The sequence below is a fragment of the Thalia democratica genome, unplaced genomic scaffold (assembly GCF_965202585.1).
Source record: "Thalia democratica unplaced genomic scaffold, ktThaDemo2.hap1.1 HAP1_SCAFFOLD_1351, whole genome shotgun sequence".
NCBI classification, from domain to species: Eukaryota; Metazoa; Chordata; class Thaliacea; order Salpida; family Salpidae; genus Thalia; species Thalia democratica.
In genome coordinates this window covers 15,917-32,226 of record NW_028140226.1, presented here as the reverse complement: position 1 = coordinate 32,226, position 16,310 = coordinate 15,917, and the positions used below count along the sequence as shown (strand labels likewise).

General features: G+C 25.1%; 1 protein-coding gene across 1 annotated transcript; it reads right to left on the bottom strand.

The window, feature by feature from the left end:
• Window positions 1–2,764: 2,764 nt before the first annotated feature.
• Window positions 2,765–10,051, bottom strand: LOC145848367 (somatostatin receptor type 2-like; the record flags this gene model as incomplete). The annotated part of the gene is made up of 6 exons (XM_082953873.1): window positions 9,997–10,051; window positions 8,443–8,643; window positions 6,885–7,223; window positions 5,915–6,115; window positions 4,603–4,712; window positions 2,765–2,925 (listed from the first exon to the last, which is right to left on the bottom strand). Coding segments are annotated over exons 1-6 (1,067 nt in total), but the record flags the coding sequence as incomplete, so codon positions are not given.
• Window positions 10,052–16,310: the final 6,259 nt, after the last annotated feature.

The following is a 16,310-nucleotide window of genomic DNA, read 5'->3' as shown; positions in this document are numbered from 1 at the left end:
ACTGAATGTAGTTACTTTTCTGCTTTTTGAATAAAAAGAGTAGTAGTAAGTTCTTTCTGAAGCATTTTTATAGCGAAAGTTAAACACGATAAGAATTAGTTCTATTGAAAGTGACTTTCGGTTGACTGTAACTTTTTATGTAAAACTTGATGTTCAAACAATGAAATAAACTCATATACGGTGCAATTTCATTACGAATATAATTATATTTTTTTATATGTTTTTACTCATTCCAATTTTTTATTGTTTTTGACTATATTTTGATGGTGATAGCTCTTCACAATACCTTAAACTTTTGCTGATTTTTCTAAAACACTATAGTTGTATGGTTTTTCTTTGAAACTTCTAAAGCACCAAACAATGGCACAATCTGAATACCTCTAAGTGTACTTAATTTTCTTTGTTTTGAAAAAAAAGAAGTCTTGAACTATTGAACTCGTATAATAGTACTAGCTTCATTTGCGAAAACGTAAACGTCAGAATTTGAAGTTTTGTGATATTTTTCGGGAAAGAACAAGTTTCAAACCAACATGTTAGGATAGAGGTCAGGTCGGGCGTAATTTTATAAAACTTTTATATACTTTTTAAAGTTTAATTTAAGCTTAGAAGGATAATAATTGAATTGGCTTTCTTGTTTAACTTCTTTTGCATCAAACTAACTAAAAATCTTAATTTCAATCTTATAAATAACTTGAAATCATACCATAACGCATAAAATGAGATTTGTATAGATAGAACTTTTTTGTCTTGTTTGTACGACATTTAACTTTTTTGTTAGTATTCAAAATAAAATGATCTAACAGAAAAGTTGTGTTTTTCTTTTGACGAGATATATGATTAAATATTTTTTACTTTATTAATTTAGTGGTTTTATAATAATTAATGTTTCTAAGTTTGTTTCTACTAGCTTTACATAAAGGTTAAAGTATTAAAGAGAATTAGTTTAAGATCCTACCGGATCCTAATTAAAAAAAAGATCGACTAAGAACATTTTAGATTAGTTACATTGATGAATTAAAGTTATTACGACAATCGGAACACTTTCATTTTTACGAAATAAAATATATGATAGATAATAGTACTTGGTAGATAAATAGCAAAAACAATATTTCTCATTCTTAATTAACGTTTAAGCAATATAATTTTGTGACAAAATTTATGAAGTGAAACTTATATTTTTTAAGCTGTGTTTTTGAAAACTCAAAGCTGAATTTAAATGTTATTGTAAGCTTTAATTCTTAACAATATTAAGAAATATTTTCCACAACAATAACAAAAAACAAAAATAAATTGACGGTATGAGAACTTCATTAATATTTTGTGGAAAAAGGTGTTTTAATACAACCGGTAAATGTTTGTTATCTTACTATTTTTATTACTTTATGTAAAAGTTTAAAGAAATACACAGTCTAGTTTTTTGTAATCAGTTACAACTTACATACTTTAATATATACTTTAATTAAGGACTTGTAGTTTTAATTCAAAAACTTGGCGAAAATTTGTTATTTGTTTACACTTGTGCTACTTGAACATAAAACTTTTAGTTTTTTATTAAGTAAGTTAGAGTTTAAAAAATAAGGTAAATATCAATGAACTTATAAAAGTTTAAACAAGTTTACAATGTGAAAACAAAAAATAATAAAATAAAAATCACAGTTTAGCTCTCTTATTTTCAACTATACAGCTCCAACAAGAACTTCTATGTTTTTAGTTTAAATTTTTTGTTTATTAAGTTTAACTAATACACTAGATACACTTTTTAAAGTCAAATAAACAGAAACTTGAATAAGGTACAATGTATAAACGTTTAACGTAAGAACTAAATTAACTCGAACAAATAAAGTTCCAAAAAAACTTTAAACACAATTTTCATAATTTTTGTTTACTATTTCATGCTAGCATTCTTAATTTTATAGCTGTCCAATCTTTTAATTTGTGATAAAATATTCGTTTGGGTTTTCTTTATACTTGATTTTTGTTTTCTATCCAGGCTATGTAGCATTAGTATCCTTTTGAAAAGAAATTATTTTTTATTTAAAATCCAAAATGATTTAAAACTTATATAAACAAATAAAATATGTTGAACGTTAAAAAAAATATCGATTAAGTATTGGAAAAAACGCTATTGATTAGTTTATTTTACGCAAATTAAAGTGTTAATACGCATTAAAGGTATTTTTAATATATATGAGTTTTAGTTTAGATAGACTTAGTTTTTAGATAATTTGATAAAATAGTGCGTTATATTTATAAGACAGTGTGCAGAGCTTTTCAAATCGGCTTTATTTTCTTGAACTATTTGATTATAGTTATAAAAATGTCAGCAAAAACAACAAATAAAGCTTTAAAAGTTGCTCCGTAAACAAAAAGTATCAGCATTGTAAAAAAACTTACAATAGTTCCCAAAATTTTACAATATCTAATGAAATACTCATTATTATTTTTTTAATTATTCTGTTTTTTAGTTTTAAACACCATTACAGTTAAAGCTAAATGTGATCACTGTTGAAAACTACTCACAACGATTTAAAGTTACGTTTATTTAGTTTGTACATGTAGGATTAAGTAAGAATAATAGCCTTTTAGAAAAAAAAAAATTAATGTTAAAACTACCTTATGATTTTAACAGTCTTTATATAAATAGTATAGTTTGGCAACACATTTATGTTTTTAATGTAGAAACACTACAAAATTTTTATCACAACCAAGTAAAATGAATACAAATTTTGGTCTTTATAGTGTTTTTATAACTTTTAAAACTAACTTTTTGTGTCTTCCTTTTGTAATAAATTCGAAGCAAATTATTGTCTTTTTCCGAAATCTTTCACTAGATACAGAGTACAGAATTGGATTTATTGCGCTATTTGAATATGCAAGAAGTAAAAATATTTCGTTTAATATTTGGCATGTTTCAACTTTCTTTACCTACAAATATCATGCTTTTTTTTATTATAAGTTTTGATTTGATAAAATATTTCACACTTTGCTAAATTTTTTTTTGGAAATTTGGTGGGCAGACTTTTTTTTATCAATATACAAAATTTTTAATAAAAGAATACAATAAGTACAAACATTAGTAATGTTTTCTATAAATTATTGTTTTGAAAGAGTTATAAAAATTCTTAAAATGCAAGCGTAAAATCTTTATTAAAAAGGTTAGTAAAAAAAATAAAATAATCAAAAACAAAACTTTTACTTCTTTTAAGTTATTTTGTTTTTATAAAAGTTTTTATGTTAATTTATTAAACTTTATTTTGTTTCAACCATATAACAAGCTTCCCGCTTTATTTAGAGTCATTAAAACTTCGGTAACTTTCATTTCGACAAACAGGCTAGTTGTGACAACGGTAAAAGCTCAGTATTAAAACTATACACACAGTCTTTATTTAACTATTGAACAAACTTAAAGTTAATTATAAGATAGAGGCAGATAATTTTAACTTCTTTAGTATCTACATTGTTAACTTCAATTCCACATATGCGTAAAGTAGTTACGATGCAGCAATACTTTTTTTTATAATTACTAATATGATCAATATATTTATGTCAAAATTTAAACTATTAGTTAAACTAACTACAGTAATGTATATTGTGCAACATATATTAGCTAAAAAATGTAGATAATTTAGTTAAGGTTAGCATTTGACCTAGCAATGTAATAACTTTTACTGAAACAAAATTGTGTCGCAAGCTCAATTAGTTATGGTTATATGAAACATTCACTTGACTTCGATAGAGTTAATTTTAATTTTAAGTTTATTTTTAGTTTAGTATTGTTTATTGTATGAATTGAAGGTCGTTGACTTTGTTTAATATTAAACTACTGAAAAATTTTAGGATGATTACAAAAATTATAGTTTTTAAGACTTGAACAAGTTTATGTTGGGTTTTTTTTTTAACTACATATTGCTAGATACTGTAAATTTCTTCAGTATTTTTCTGATATTTCAACACTTTTTTATGTTTCATACAAATTTAGTTATTTAAAAAAAACTATCAGAATAAAATGAAATAAGAAAACTTGTGTTAACTCAAAAAGAAGTTTTACTTTTAGAGGTTGTTTAAAACATTTGCGCTCAGTATCAAACTTAAAACACTTATTTAAAAAAGTTAATCAATAACTGTACTCAGGTAGTGAAGTTCAAGGTGTATGCATTACTAAAATTTATTATAAATTTTTTTAACATTGTTGTTTACTAATTTTTATTTGCATGTTATGAAAAACCGCGAAAAATTTCATTTGAAGTAAAATTAATCAATAAGAATACTCACATCTTGCTTGTGAAGCTAACTACATAATTTAGTTTTTTTACTTCTAAATTTTTTAATCCCCTAAAATAATAACATTCTCCACAAAATCAAACTTCAAGAGAAAAGATTCTCGAGAAATCTTGTAAAATGAATTTTATTTTTCTTTAAAAAGTGTTCTTGAAAAAGTTTAAAAAATATTCTTGGAAATGTTTCTACCTCCGAAACTTATTTTATTCCACTCAAATAGTAATAGTCTCCACTAAATCAATTTTAAAAAGATAAGATTCTCGATCTTAAAATTTAAAAATCAACTTTTGCTTTTCTTAAAAAAAATAATTTTATTAAACTTACTCTCACACCGGGGGGTAGGGACAAAATTCTCCATATAAGGTAAGGGGACCAACATAAAATAAAAGTTCCGACCAACAAACCAATCACAAAAGCTGCCTGGTTGGGCGAAGCTGTGAACCAAAAAAACTTTTATAGTTTCCCTGTTTAATACGCTTCTAGATAAATAAATTTTTAGTCATTGTTTAATTTGAATCAAGCGAATCGATCTATAAAATGCTTTAAAAAAGTGCTGAATTTAGTTATAAATAGGCTTGATTTGTAGTGCTAAGAAAATTTCTAACGTCCAGTAATTTTCAAGTTTTTCATTACCACAAATACGTAAAAGTTTTTGTTGAACATAATTTGAAAATAATATTTTGTATATTAAACAATTTGGGGATAAAAGTTTTTTTGTTCTCAAAAGATTATAAAAGAACTTGATAAATAAATGTTTTCAAATTTTATAGCTCATAAAGTAAAAATAAGATTAGTTGAATATATTAAAATAAAACACTCTCGCGTTTTGCATCCATTTAAGCACTTTTTGTAAACGTAGAGGACTAAGTTTGTTTAAAAATAAAAATCCAATATTATAAATGTTCATTAAGAAAATATTTTAATTGATATTCAAACTTGATTTCGGTAGTTAACCATTTGTATGCCTCAACCATTATGTACTAATAAAGCTTCATCGTAAAACAGTATTAGTCACTATCCTAATGTTTTTAAAACATTAAAGACTTAACATCTATTTTGTTTTAATTTTGGGATTATTCTAAGACCAAAGTAGACTTCAGTAAATTTTTGTCACAGACACAAATCAATATTTCAAGTTTTGCTGCAACATAATGAAAGGCAAATTAAATTAATTTTCCTTATTACATTATATGTCTGTTGAAATTAGTGTTTAAAAACTTATTAGAATTGCAATGTAAATTTAGCCATAGTTTGCCTTTAAAACGGTTTTATGGATATAAAAAAGAGTGTTTTTGAAATTTATTTTGTACTATAAATATAAATATTTTTTAGATATTAGAAAAAGTATGGAAAGAAAATTTTATAATAGATTTTTTTATTAACAACAGTTTGTTGTGAAAAGCTACAGACTAATATTAAGTTTTGTTATTTAACATTTGGAATGTTATTTTATACAAAGTTTACCTTGTTAGGCAAAATAATACAAATTTGCGATTTTGACTTTTTAATAAGTATATTGAAAACTGTTCTCCAAACACGTTTTTAAGTTTCAAAAAATACTATATTTAAAAAAAAAACCAAACAAAAAACTCAAATTAAAAAACTGAAACCTAAAATCAAAACTCAAAACACTCACTGTTTTTTTGACGAAAACTCTTCCGTTTTTTGACGATGGTGTGCAAAATTGCAGCATACGAAAACACAATGACAATAACTGGAATTAAATAAAACAGAAAAAAGTTTGAAATTTCGTAAACAACGAACAGTTGCGATCCAAAATGCTGCAGATCACTACAAGAAGGCTTGAAAGAAACTTGGTCAGTTTCCAAATAATTGTCTGCAATAAAAACAAATTGCAAACGATTATCTGTAACAAAAACATTTTGTACATTTTGGATGATAAAGTTATTGATTGTCGATTAGTTTGAATAAAAAGTAGTTTAAACTATTTTTTTTGTTAATTTATTTCTTGTTTAAACTTTTTAAAAGTAAATTCATCCGTCCTAACTAGAAATACAACTTTGAATAAAAAAATTAAGTTCATTTATTTCTTTGTTTGTCATATGGAATGATTTTAAATTTTAATTCGCTCAATATTGATTAATTGTAAAAGTTTGAGGTTTAAAATTACTTCAAAGAGTAGAATAAAAAATTGACTGTCATTAAGTCTGTCAATTGTTGTTAATAAATTATTATGATTTTTAATAGTATCATTGAAAAAAAATGCAATTTTAAACAATCTTAAACGATTTTATACAATTGTCATTAGCCGCCCGCTGTGAAATTATGACGTAATAAAAGCAAGCAAACGCGTAAAAAGAACTTTAATGAGAAATTTTTGTCTGTGTAATTCCCATTGTTAATAAACACAAAAAAAAGTTTTGTAAAAACTTGAGGTACTAATCTGCATCACTTGTGACATTCTGCGCGTGACATTCTGCGCAGAATATCACATGGACTGTTGTATGTGGTCACGTGGTGCAGTGTGGTGCTTATTGAATGATGGTGTAAAACACACTTAACCTTTTCTGAGACAGCCGAAACTAAGTTTAAAGAAAACAAGTATTTACTTTACATAAAATAGTTTTTTCAAAATTGTCATTTACTTGTTATGTTACCGCTGCCCGCAAAAACTTCATATTCGAAGTTCAAACCCGATTCGTTATAGAGACTCTGAATAAAATCTCCAAGTTCACTTTCGCTCTCGTAATCCTCGAAATTCCCGGGAAAATCAACTTGACACTTCCCGTCCCGCGCTTTCGAGTACAGCATAAACGGGACGCCTGTGACCATGGCGACCAACCAAATTGTCCAAGAGGCCCTGGTTGCGTTCCTGCGGGTCCGGTGCACCCTGGTTTCTATGAGGTACTTGGTTGCCAGGCAACGATCGATGCTCATCGCTGTGAGGAAGAGAATTGAAGCGTGGTAGTTGACGTGATCTGTTACTGTATAAAAATAGTAATTAAACAAAATAAAGAAAAAAAAACTCAGAAAAGAACTAAAACGACTTTTATAATATCAAGTAAGAAAAGTTGTAAAATTATTTTGACATTTAAATGTGATTTGTTATCAAATTAAAAAAAACGAAATTTTTTGAAGTAAAATTTTAAACTAACTCCACGTCTTATCTGTTCGTCTACTTAGGAGAAATTATATTAGTGAATTTAATTTCAGTAAAGTACAAAACTTGTTTTGAATTTAGTAAAGCTAATTTGTTTTTACTTTTAAGACAAATTATATGTTTATGCATTAAAAAAACTCTTATTTATGCAATTTTTTGTTGCAATCTACTAAAGTGTTTTTTTTTAGTCTTGTATTAAAAATAAATTATATTAAATTGATGTATAAATTTACACTTCAACTTTATTTAAATACAGTTTAACGCCATCGCACTTGTTTACACTATACATTGAAATTAGCGTATTAAAACATCATTAGTTCAGTTTAGCAGAACGAATTTGGATTATTCACAGTTGAGTTGCTCAAACTTGAGTGAACTCCTTAAAAACAAAAGTTTGAAGTGAAATTTTTTTAACCTTTGTATAAATTTTTATTAGGTTAAAGTTTAATTTGTAAGTAGTAACTTTTAGTCTAGTAAAGGGGTTGGCAAACTGCGGCCCGTCAGATACTTTTTACCTAAAGAAATACGTTTTTAAAACGAAAAGAATAAACTTTTTCAAGTAAATGAAATATATTATTTTCTCAATTTATAAATTATCCTACACTAATGCTCTTAAATTTTTATTTTGTTATTTTTACGGATCAAGTTAGTTTTTTTGACGCTGATTACCACATTTATTCTAAAACAACTGTTTTCTAAACAATGCGACCCGCAATGCAATCTAAACAATGCATATTTGAACATTCTAAAGAAGTTTGTTAGAAAACTTCAAGCCGTAAGAGAAAAAAATTATTAATTACTGTCATTAACGGGCTGCCGTAATTTGGTAAATTTATTCTGAATAACTAGAATAGTTAACCGACAACTTATAGAGTAACATAACGTTTAAAAAGTAGTTTTTCACTAAAGTTTCACTTAAAAAAATTTTTTTTTTAGAACTTTTCGGCCCGCAAAAGAATTTTTGACCTGTTACAAGTCTACATGTCCTTGACTTGAACGAAACTTACTATAAAATCCACTAGCGATAATTTATTTTCACACACCTTGCACGAGCTTGCAGACTGCGTTGCCTAGCAACCAATTGTTTTCTCCCGTGGCGACGTGAAGCGGCAACGTCATCAGGAGTGTGACGTCAGCAACGGCCAGGTTGACGACGAGGAGCTGCGACACTTTTCTGTTGGGGCGACATTTCTCCCACACCAGGGTGACAATTATTACCAGCAAGTTGGAGGGTATTCCCACGACTGTTTGAAAAAAACATGATATTTTTACTATTATTGATATTCATCAAGTACAACTTGAAACTACTACAACTAATTTTTTATCTCTGAATCTACAAGTTATTAACTTATTTAAAAGTATATGCATATTTTACTTTACTATTTTAATGATTGCTTTTGTGTAACTAAAATATTTTTTGAAAAAACTTTCGTTTAAGTGTTATTTGATTAAAAAAATGTATTAATAACAGACCCGATGTGATAATTATTTATCACTGTGAATAGAAAAGCATTAAAAGTGAGTATATTAGTATTTGAGATTGAAAATGAAACATCGGCGAAAGTTACCTTATAATGAAATCGTTTAATGTTCGTAAGAATATATAATTTAAAAAAACAGAAAGTTTTACCAAGTGTTGTTGTCTTAAAACAAATTATTATAATTAGTGTCAGTTTATAAAGGTCATTTTTAGCTTAATTACAAAAAAGTTTAATTTTTGAAAACACAAGTTACCGTTAACAGTTTATCTGTGAATGTAAAACTTATTTTTATACCTTTTTATAATTTTATGGGTTTTAAATCTGAGTAAGAAATTCATTAAGTTCTATCTACAAATATTGTTCCCGTTGTGATTTTAAAATTAAAAACTTTTTGTTTAATTGTTGTGTTATAGTGGCGTTCTTTTATTTTTTCAAATGTCAATAGGAAGTGTTTTTTGTTATGAAAAAACATAAGTTCAAGTTTTACAAACCCTTCGGGATTTAAAAGACCACGTCACAACAGCAGTGCATTAGGTGTACGAAACTTGTGTATTTTTCCTTACATACGTAAATATAATTATTGTAACATTTTGAAACATGGCTATTTTTTCTTTAGCAATCGTTGAAGTAGTTGAATAGTTTTATTATCAACAAAAATTAAAAATGATTGACTAAATAAATGGTTTGTAAACAATCACGAAGTAGTTAATTGGTACGAAAATAAAGAGAAGTTTAGTAAGAAACAATTTGTTTGTAGTACTTAGTATAATTAAATATTCTAACTTTATTTATTAGGCTTAACTATTATGCTCTTGTAAAAATAAAAAGCTGTACTATTAAAACTTTATGATTTCCAGAAGTTAATTAAGCAAGTTGAAAACAAATAAAGGCTGACTATTTTTTAAACCGGCTTAACAAGGAAAATAGTTTATTATTAAATAAATACTAATTTAATTTTACTTAGAACTGTTTTTTAAGTTATGCAATATAATAAAGGCTTATTGGTTTTAAAAATTTTATTGTATAGCATAAGCGTAAAATAGGTTTACAATTAAATTAAATTAAATAATTCTACTGTATTGTCCACATTATAACTGTAAACTTATTTAAACTTACCAGTGAGAATACAATAGAGTAGATCAATCGACTTTTCCATAAAGTACATATGCATGAAATCTTTTGAATTAAAACTTAAATTTTAAAAACTTTTATCATTCAAACTGAAATGTTAGTTTTAAAATCAGATTTCAATAAAGTATGGATTCCCTGATTACCTTAAAAAACAGTTTTGTTTCAATACTTTTTATACGTCTCAATAAATAGTCTATCAGTTTAGAAATAAACACATTCACTCGTGTGTATAAAAACTGCAAAAAATATATTTTACCTAAATTTTAGATCAACTTTAAATGCATAACTGATTATTTTTCATTTCTATGTTAAATACAAGTTAAGTTAATCTCAGAATGCACATATAAAACTAATTTAAGTTCAACAATCAGGTTATGAGCTTTTCCGTTTATATAAAAAAACATAAACTAAACTAATAAAATGAAGTTGTCGTAGTCTGAATTTACTTATTGTTAAAGTGGAATAATTACAAGTACTTTAACAGGTAGGCTTTATATGAAAAAGAATTTAAAATTATTTCACAAATCAAGTCTAATCTATTCTCATAATAAAATAAACTACAATTATAATATTTTAAAGATTAATAAACTAAGAAATCATCTTATTTGAAAGTATTTTCTGAAACTAAATATATTCTATCATATAATAAATATATAAATGTAGAGACTTTTAAAATTAAAAATAGAAAAAAAGCGACTTGTTACCGTAAACTTACTACCAAAAGAAAGAGGTGATAAATAATATTGTTTTCATAACGGATAAAAAAATAGTATTATCGATTACTTTTATATTGAAAAATACAAAAAGTTATGACATACATCTCTAAACTACAATTTTTGTCAGAATAAATAAAAAAATCATTAGCTATGTATGATACAAAAGTATAAATTTTTTGATTCTATTTAAAAAAAAAACGCCCAAATAAATTTAAAGTTCTTTGTATAGAGAAAAAATAACGAAATGTCACACAACTTATAATTGGTCTATATTGCTTCGTTAAGAAAGCGCTTTCAATGGAATCATACGTAAACAAATTTTTATTTTCACGTTGATTAGCATTAGATGTCAATTAAATTAAAAAAAAACAAATAAAAAGTCATTATGCAGTTTTAAAATTCAATTATAAAGCACTTAGCTCAAAGTTTTATAAGCATGATTCAAAAGTTTTATAACAACTCTCAAAATATCTTTTGACGTAACACTCTAAAGAGTTTAACAGAAAGTTCAAAAATAATTTAATTTTCCTAAATATGGTATAAAAGAAAATTTAAAAACTATATGTAAAACTACTGTATTTTGAATTTTAAACAAACAAGAAAAAACTTCTTGTTTAACGAAAAACGCAAATATTTTTGAAAATATTTATTTTTAAATTTTTTGGAAGCTAAGAAATCATTAAAAAACTTTGCAATAAATTCAAATAGACTTGATAAAGTGAACTGAAAATAAACTTCACTATTATAACTAAAATTTTTATGATCGAAAAAAAAGTTGTTTTCTTATTTATAAAACATCGACCATCTTTGAAAACAATCAAATCTTAAAAAAAAAACTTGTTAAGAAATTATTTACAAGACAAATTTATATAACACTGTACTTACACCTTAGTAATTAATTTGATGTATATAAACTACCGATGTTTTATATTATGTGCGAAAAACAAAATTTTAAATGACATGACATCTAGTGTTGAAAAAAAAAAAAATTCTGTATAATTTAAAGCTATAAAGCTGGATACTAGAAAATAATTGATTACACTCAAACGTTTATACAAAATATATAAACTTTGCGTGCAGTACTATAAAAATAATGATCGCACTAAAAAAAGTACTCATTTTTTAATTGTTTGATTTAGTTAACTTCAGTATAACACAATTAATAAACAGTATCAATTATACTCGGTTTTTAAGCTGAATTTTGTAAGTTTGTGTACATTATTATACTAGCTATAAGATTTATAGTTCAGCAGTTTACTTCAATACTGTATAAATGTTCTAAGTAAACGATAAATAATAATGATTTACTATGTTTTTAGTAATTAATATAGTTTGCTTCAATAATGTTTGAAACTTACCAAGTAAACGAAATGTAATAATTAGAGTTATAAAATGATTCACTATGTACAGTTCATTTATAAACTTTATGTGACTTATATTGATCTTTAGCATAGTATGTACAAGTCGTCAGTAGAGAACAAAGCTAGCAAGAGATAAGATTTTACAAACTTGTAACAGTAATCAAGAAATTAATAAAGGACAAAGCAAGCTATATTGGATTAACAACAAGAAATCTAATAAAAGGATAAAAAACATGTCCCGAAGAGTTTAGATAATTTTTGCTTTTCAGATAAAAAATATAATAAACCGGTCAAAGTTTTAAATGCATTTGAATGTTCATCCATTGCAGAACATTTGGTTAATAACTCAACATGTGCAAAAAATTATAGATTAATGTTGTTAAGGAAACCTCTTTTGTGTAAGCAAAAATATTTTGACTATTACGTTTCTTTATTTTCGTAGTACTTTATAAGTATTGTTTTAATTGTATTAAAGTTTAGTTTTATTGTAGATTGATTATAAGGTTAGTAAACTTAAATGACTTTAATAGTTACTAATTTCTTTTGTCCTTTACTAATCACTTAATTACTTTATGACTACTTGATTACTATAAAAAACTATAAAATTTTATCTCATGTTAGCTTTGTACTCTACTGATGAGAATTGCTCGAAATTTTTTTAGTTTTATTGAAATTGAGTGTCTTGTACATCTTATTATATAATTACTGGTCACGCATGTTCCAATACTCTTCATTGTATTTGATATTAAGATTGATATTAATTATTACCATGTAGTTTAAAGTTAAAATTATTGTTTCAATTTAGTATATTTGCTAACACTTTTACTTTAAGTTTTAGATACTCGTCATAATGTACTAATAACAGAGATCTTGCAGTATCTCCTAAAATGTTTAATTTAAAAATTATTCTTTATTTCATAACTAGTTAGCAACTGCTATTCAACAGTTGAACAGGATGTTGTACCCACTTAAGTACATGGCTGCTCTCAAAAAGAATTCACAACGGAATCAACTTGAACGCCCTGTGTTACACCAAATTATCGGAAATTCCCCTAAACGAAGACGAAGCCCACCATTTGTGCTCCGACCTGGTCGAAAAGGGACTTTTCGAGTACCATTAGATATTATGCAATTAGAAAACTTTAATACTAAAACAGCAAGGCAATTAGTTTAGTACGCGTAATTTAAGTACTTGGTTATATAAAGATCTAAGTTATTTGGGTCAAGATGTAATAAATTTTAATGCTTAAACTTTAAGTAATATTTTAATTCAATTTTTGGTGATGTATAAAGTTTTAGCTTAATTTTCGTCTATAAATTATGTTTTTAGTACACAACTTTGGTTGCCTGTTAATAAAGTCTAAAATAAAACAACGAAAACTTTAATAACGTTCTTTTTAATATAACATTTTTATCTGCAAAACAAGGTTTCCCAAGGTTATTTCCAAAATCATCTTTATTCAGGGACCAGCAGGGAGTCTGATCCTCAAAAATTAAAAAAAAAAATCATTTGTAGTTTTTAGCTACAACATGATTTTGTAGAACTCTTCTACACAAAGCCCAGAATATCTTGATCAAGTTAGTTAATGTATAAAAGCTAATAACCACCCAAAAATTTCCTTCTTTGCCTCCCTTTGGGAAACCCTTACCTAAAAGTAAATTTTCAGTTTAAAATTTTTGAACGATTTAAATATAAAAAAATTGATAAAATTAGCACTTGTAATTACAAAACATTAAATTAACAGCGTAATAAGTTTCTACCACAAAAATCATTTGTTTTATTGTTTTAGAAGTATTTTTAGTTAAAAAGTACATCGGGCCGCCGCAGATTTTAAATTTGCGATTGTAGCCTGCCGACACCTGATTTAGGGCAGCAATAAACTTTTCAAGTTATAAATGATTTTTGCTTTACTTAATTAAAACTTTTTATAAAAGCTATAGGTAACACGTTTTTAACACTGAACTTTTGTTATTAATAATGGAGTCAAATGCTTTGAACAAACTGTAAGTCTAACTCAAATGTGGAAGATTTTATTTTTCATTTAAGTATTCTCTTATCTGTTAAAACTCCACACACGTTTTGGTTAAGTTTAATATCTTGACAAACTATACATTTATTAAAAAAATTTTGTAGGTCTAGTACTCTAGCAGCTGAAAGTCGTTAGTTATGTGAAAGATGTATTACAAAAATAAAAATAAGCTTATTTAAGGTTAAACTTAGAGTTCTTAAAAAACTATATATCATACATAAAAGTAGTTGGTACGTCATTTTTGTCGTTTTAACAGAATAAAATTTAGTTTTTTTTTTTAACTTTTTACAGTTTGAATCAAAACTTACTATACTTTTTCGAATAGTTGTAAAGTTTGCAACTTTGTTGGAGTTTTGTGGCTATGACTATCAAGTAAAAATTAATTCGCTTTATTATAAGTGTCATTTACGTAAAGGATAGTCAGTTTTTTATACTAAAATCAAAATTAAAAGCTAAATATAAAAGACAAAAGATTAATAATAAATTTTTAAATATTAAACCAGTTACATTATACGTACTACATTTTATCAACTATATTTTGTCACATAAATAAAAATTGAATTAAACAGAAAAAAATTTTAAAAGTTATAACTTATTAGGTCAGGCAAGTAAGTTTTACATCCAGTTAGAAAAAGTCAAAGCTTTAAAAAAAATACTAAATGAATTATTTGAAAAAGTTTAAGTAGGTCAACAGATTATTTTGAACTATAAAAAAACCTTAGTCAAAGAATATTAAATTTATTATTAAGTATATACAAAACTTAAGAGCAATCAAAAAAATCTTTTATATAATTTATATATTTGTTAGCTTAAAACACACCAAAAACGATATTGATATTAAAATGTTCGAGTTAAAAGAAAAAGATAACTGTACAAAATTTGAAAACTTATGCTAATAAATTTTTTCATATAATCAATTTACAGCCAACTTTTTTAATAGCTTTAAGCTAAAAAGTCTGTTAATTTAACTATTTATCAATTTCTTTAACTTATTAAAAAGTTAAAATAAATATCTTATATTATTTAATAAAAAATAATTCTAGACGTAATTATGAACATTAAAAATAAATTTTAACCAGATTGTTATAATAAATAATCTAATTTTATCAAATCAAGCATTTTTGTTTAAAAAAACAGTACAAGAATATTTTTAAAATTTAACCTTGTAATATGGTATTAATCAAAACTTTTTAAGGCTGTTTCAGTTTTAAAACGTTCCGATAAATTCACACTAGTTAGGTTCTATTCCTGGTAACACAAAAAAAAAACGTAACTATAGTGTTTTTGTTTAATCAAAACGTTCTTCTTGATAGTATTTAGATATATTTATAAGAGATGGCTACCTCAAAAAATTGTTCAAATTTTATCTTATATCTAAAAATAAAATAAAGCTATGTTTAAATTGTTTTATGCTTACACTTTTTTATAAGTCATGATTTTTTTTTATGCAATTTAAAATAAAATTAAATTAAAAGCAAAAAGTACTACTTAACAATTAATTAAAACAAATCGTTTAAAAATAAAAACAAATTGAGCATAAACGAAACTTTAAAAAAATTAGTCTATAACATTTGATTAATGAGTCATGAAGTGTGAAGTATTGTTAAATGCGATGAACATCAAGAGTTTCTAACAATTACAATATTCTGGTTTATAACGATTAATATGCTAATTAGTTTTAGCTTATTGTCGTTTAAAACAACTAATAAATTTTAAAACAAACTTTTTAATATTTCACCTATTTTAAGGAATGCTTTTACACGCGATATTACACACTACGTTTGAATGTAAAACAGAGTGATAAAACTATGTATTAAAAAATCAGAACTAATTAAACATTAAAAGTTATCTTGGATTTTTGGAAATTATAAGCTTTTGAAAAAGCCAGTAATTTTTTTTTTTTTATTAAACATTTTCACTTGCGAACTAATTTTTTAAGAATGTGTAAAAAAATAGTAGTATGTTTTAAATACTTTTTGTAAAACACAAAACTTTACAAAAAGCTTAAAAAATAACACAAAGTCTTATACATACTCGAATAGCTTGATTACAAATTTAATAAATATAAAAACAATAGTTAAAAGGAAAATTTACGAACAAACGGAAGACTTCAAAACAAAACAGTTAGGTAAATTACCACTTATGATGTTTGTTAAGGTTTTAAACTTTTTGTGTATCATAAATACAAGAAC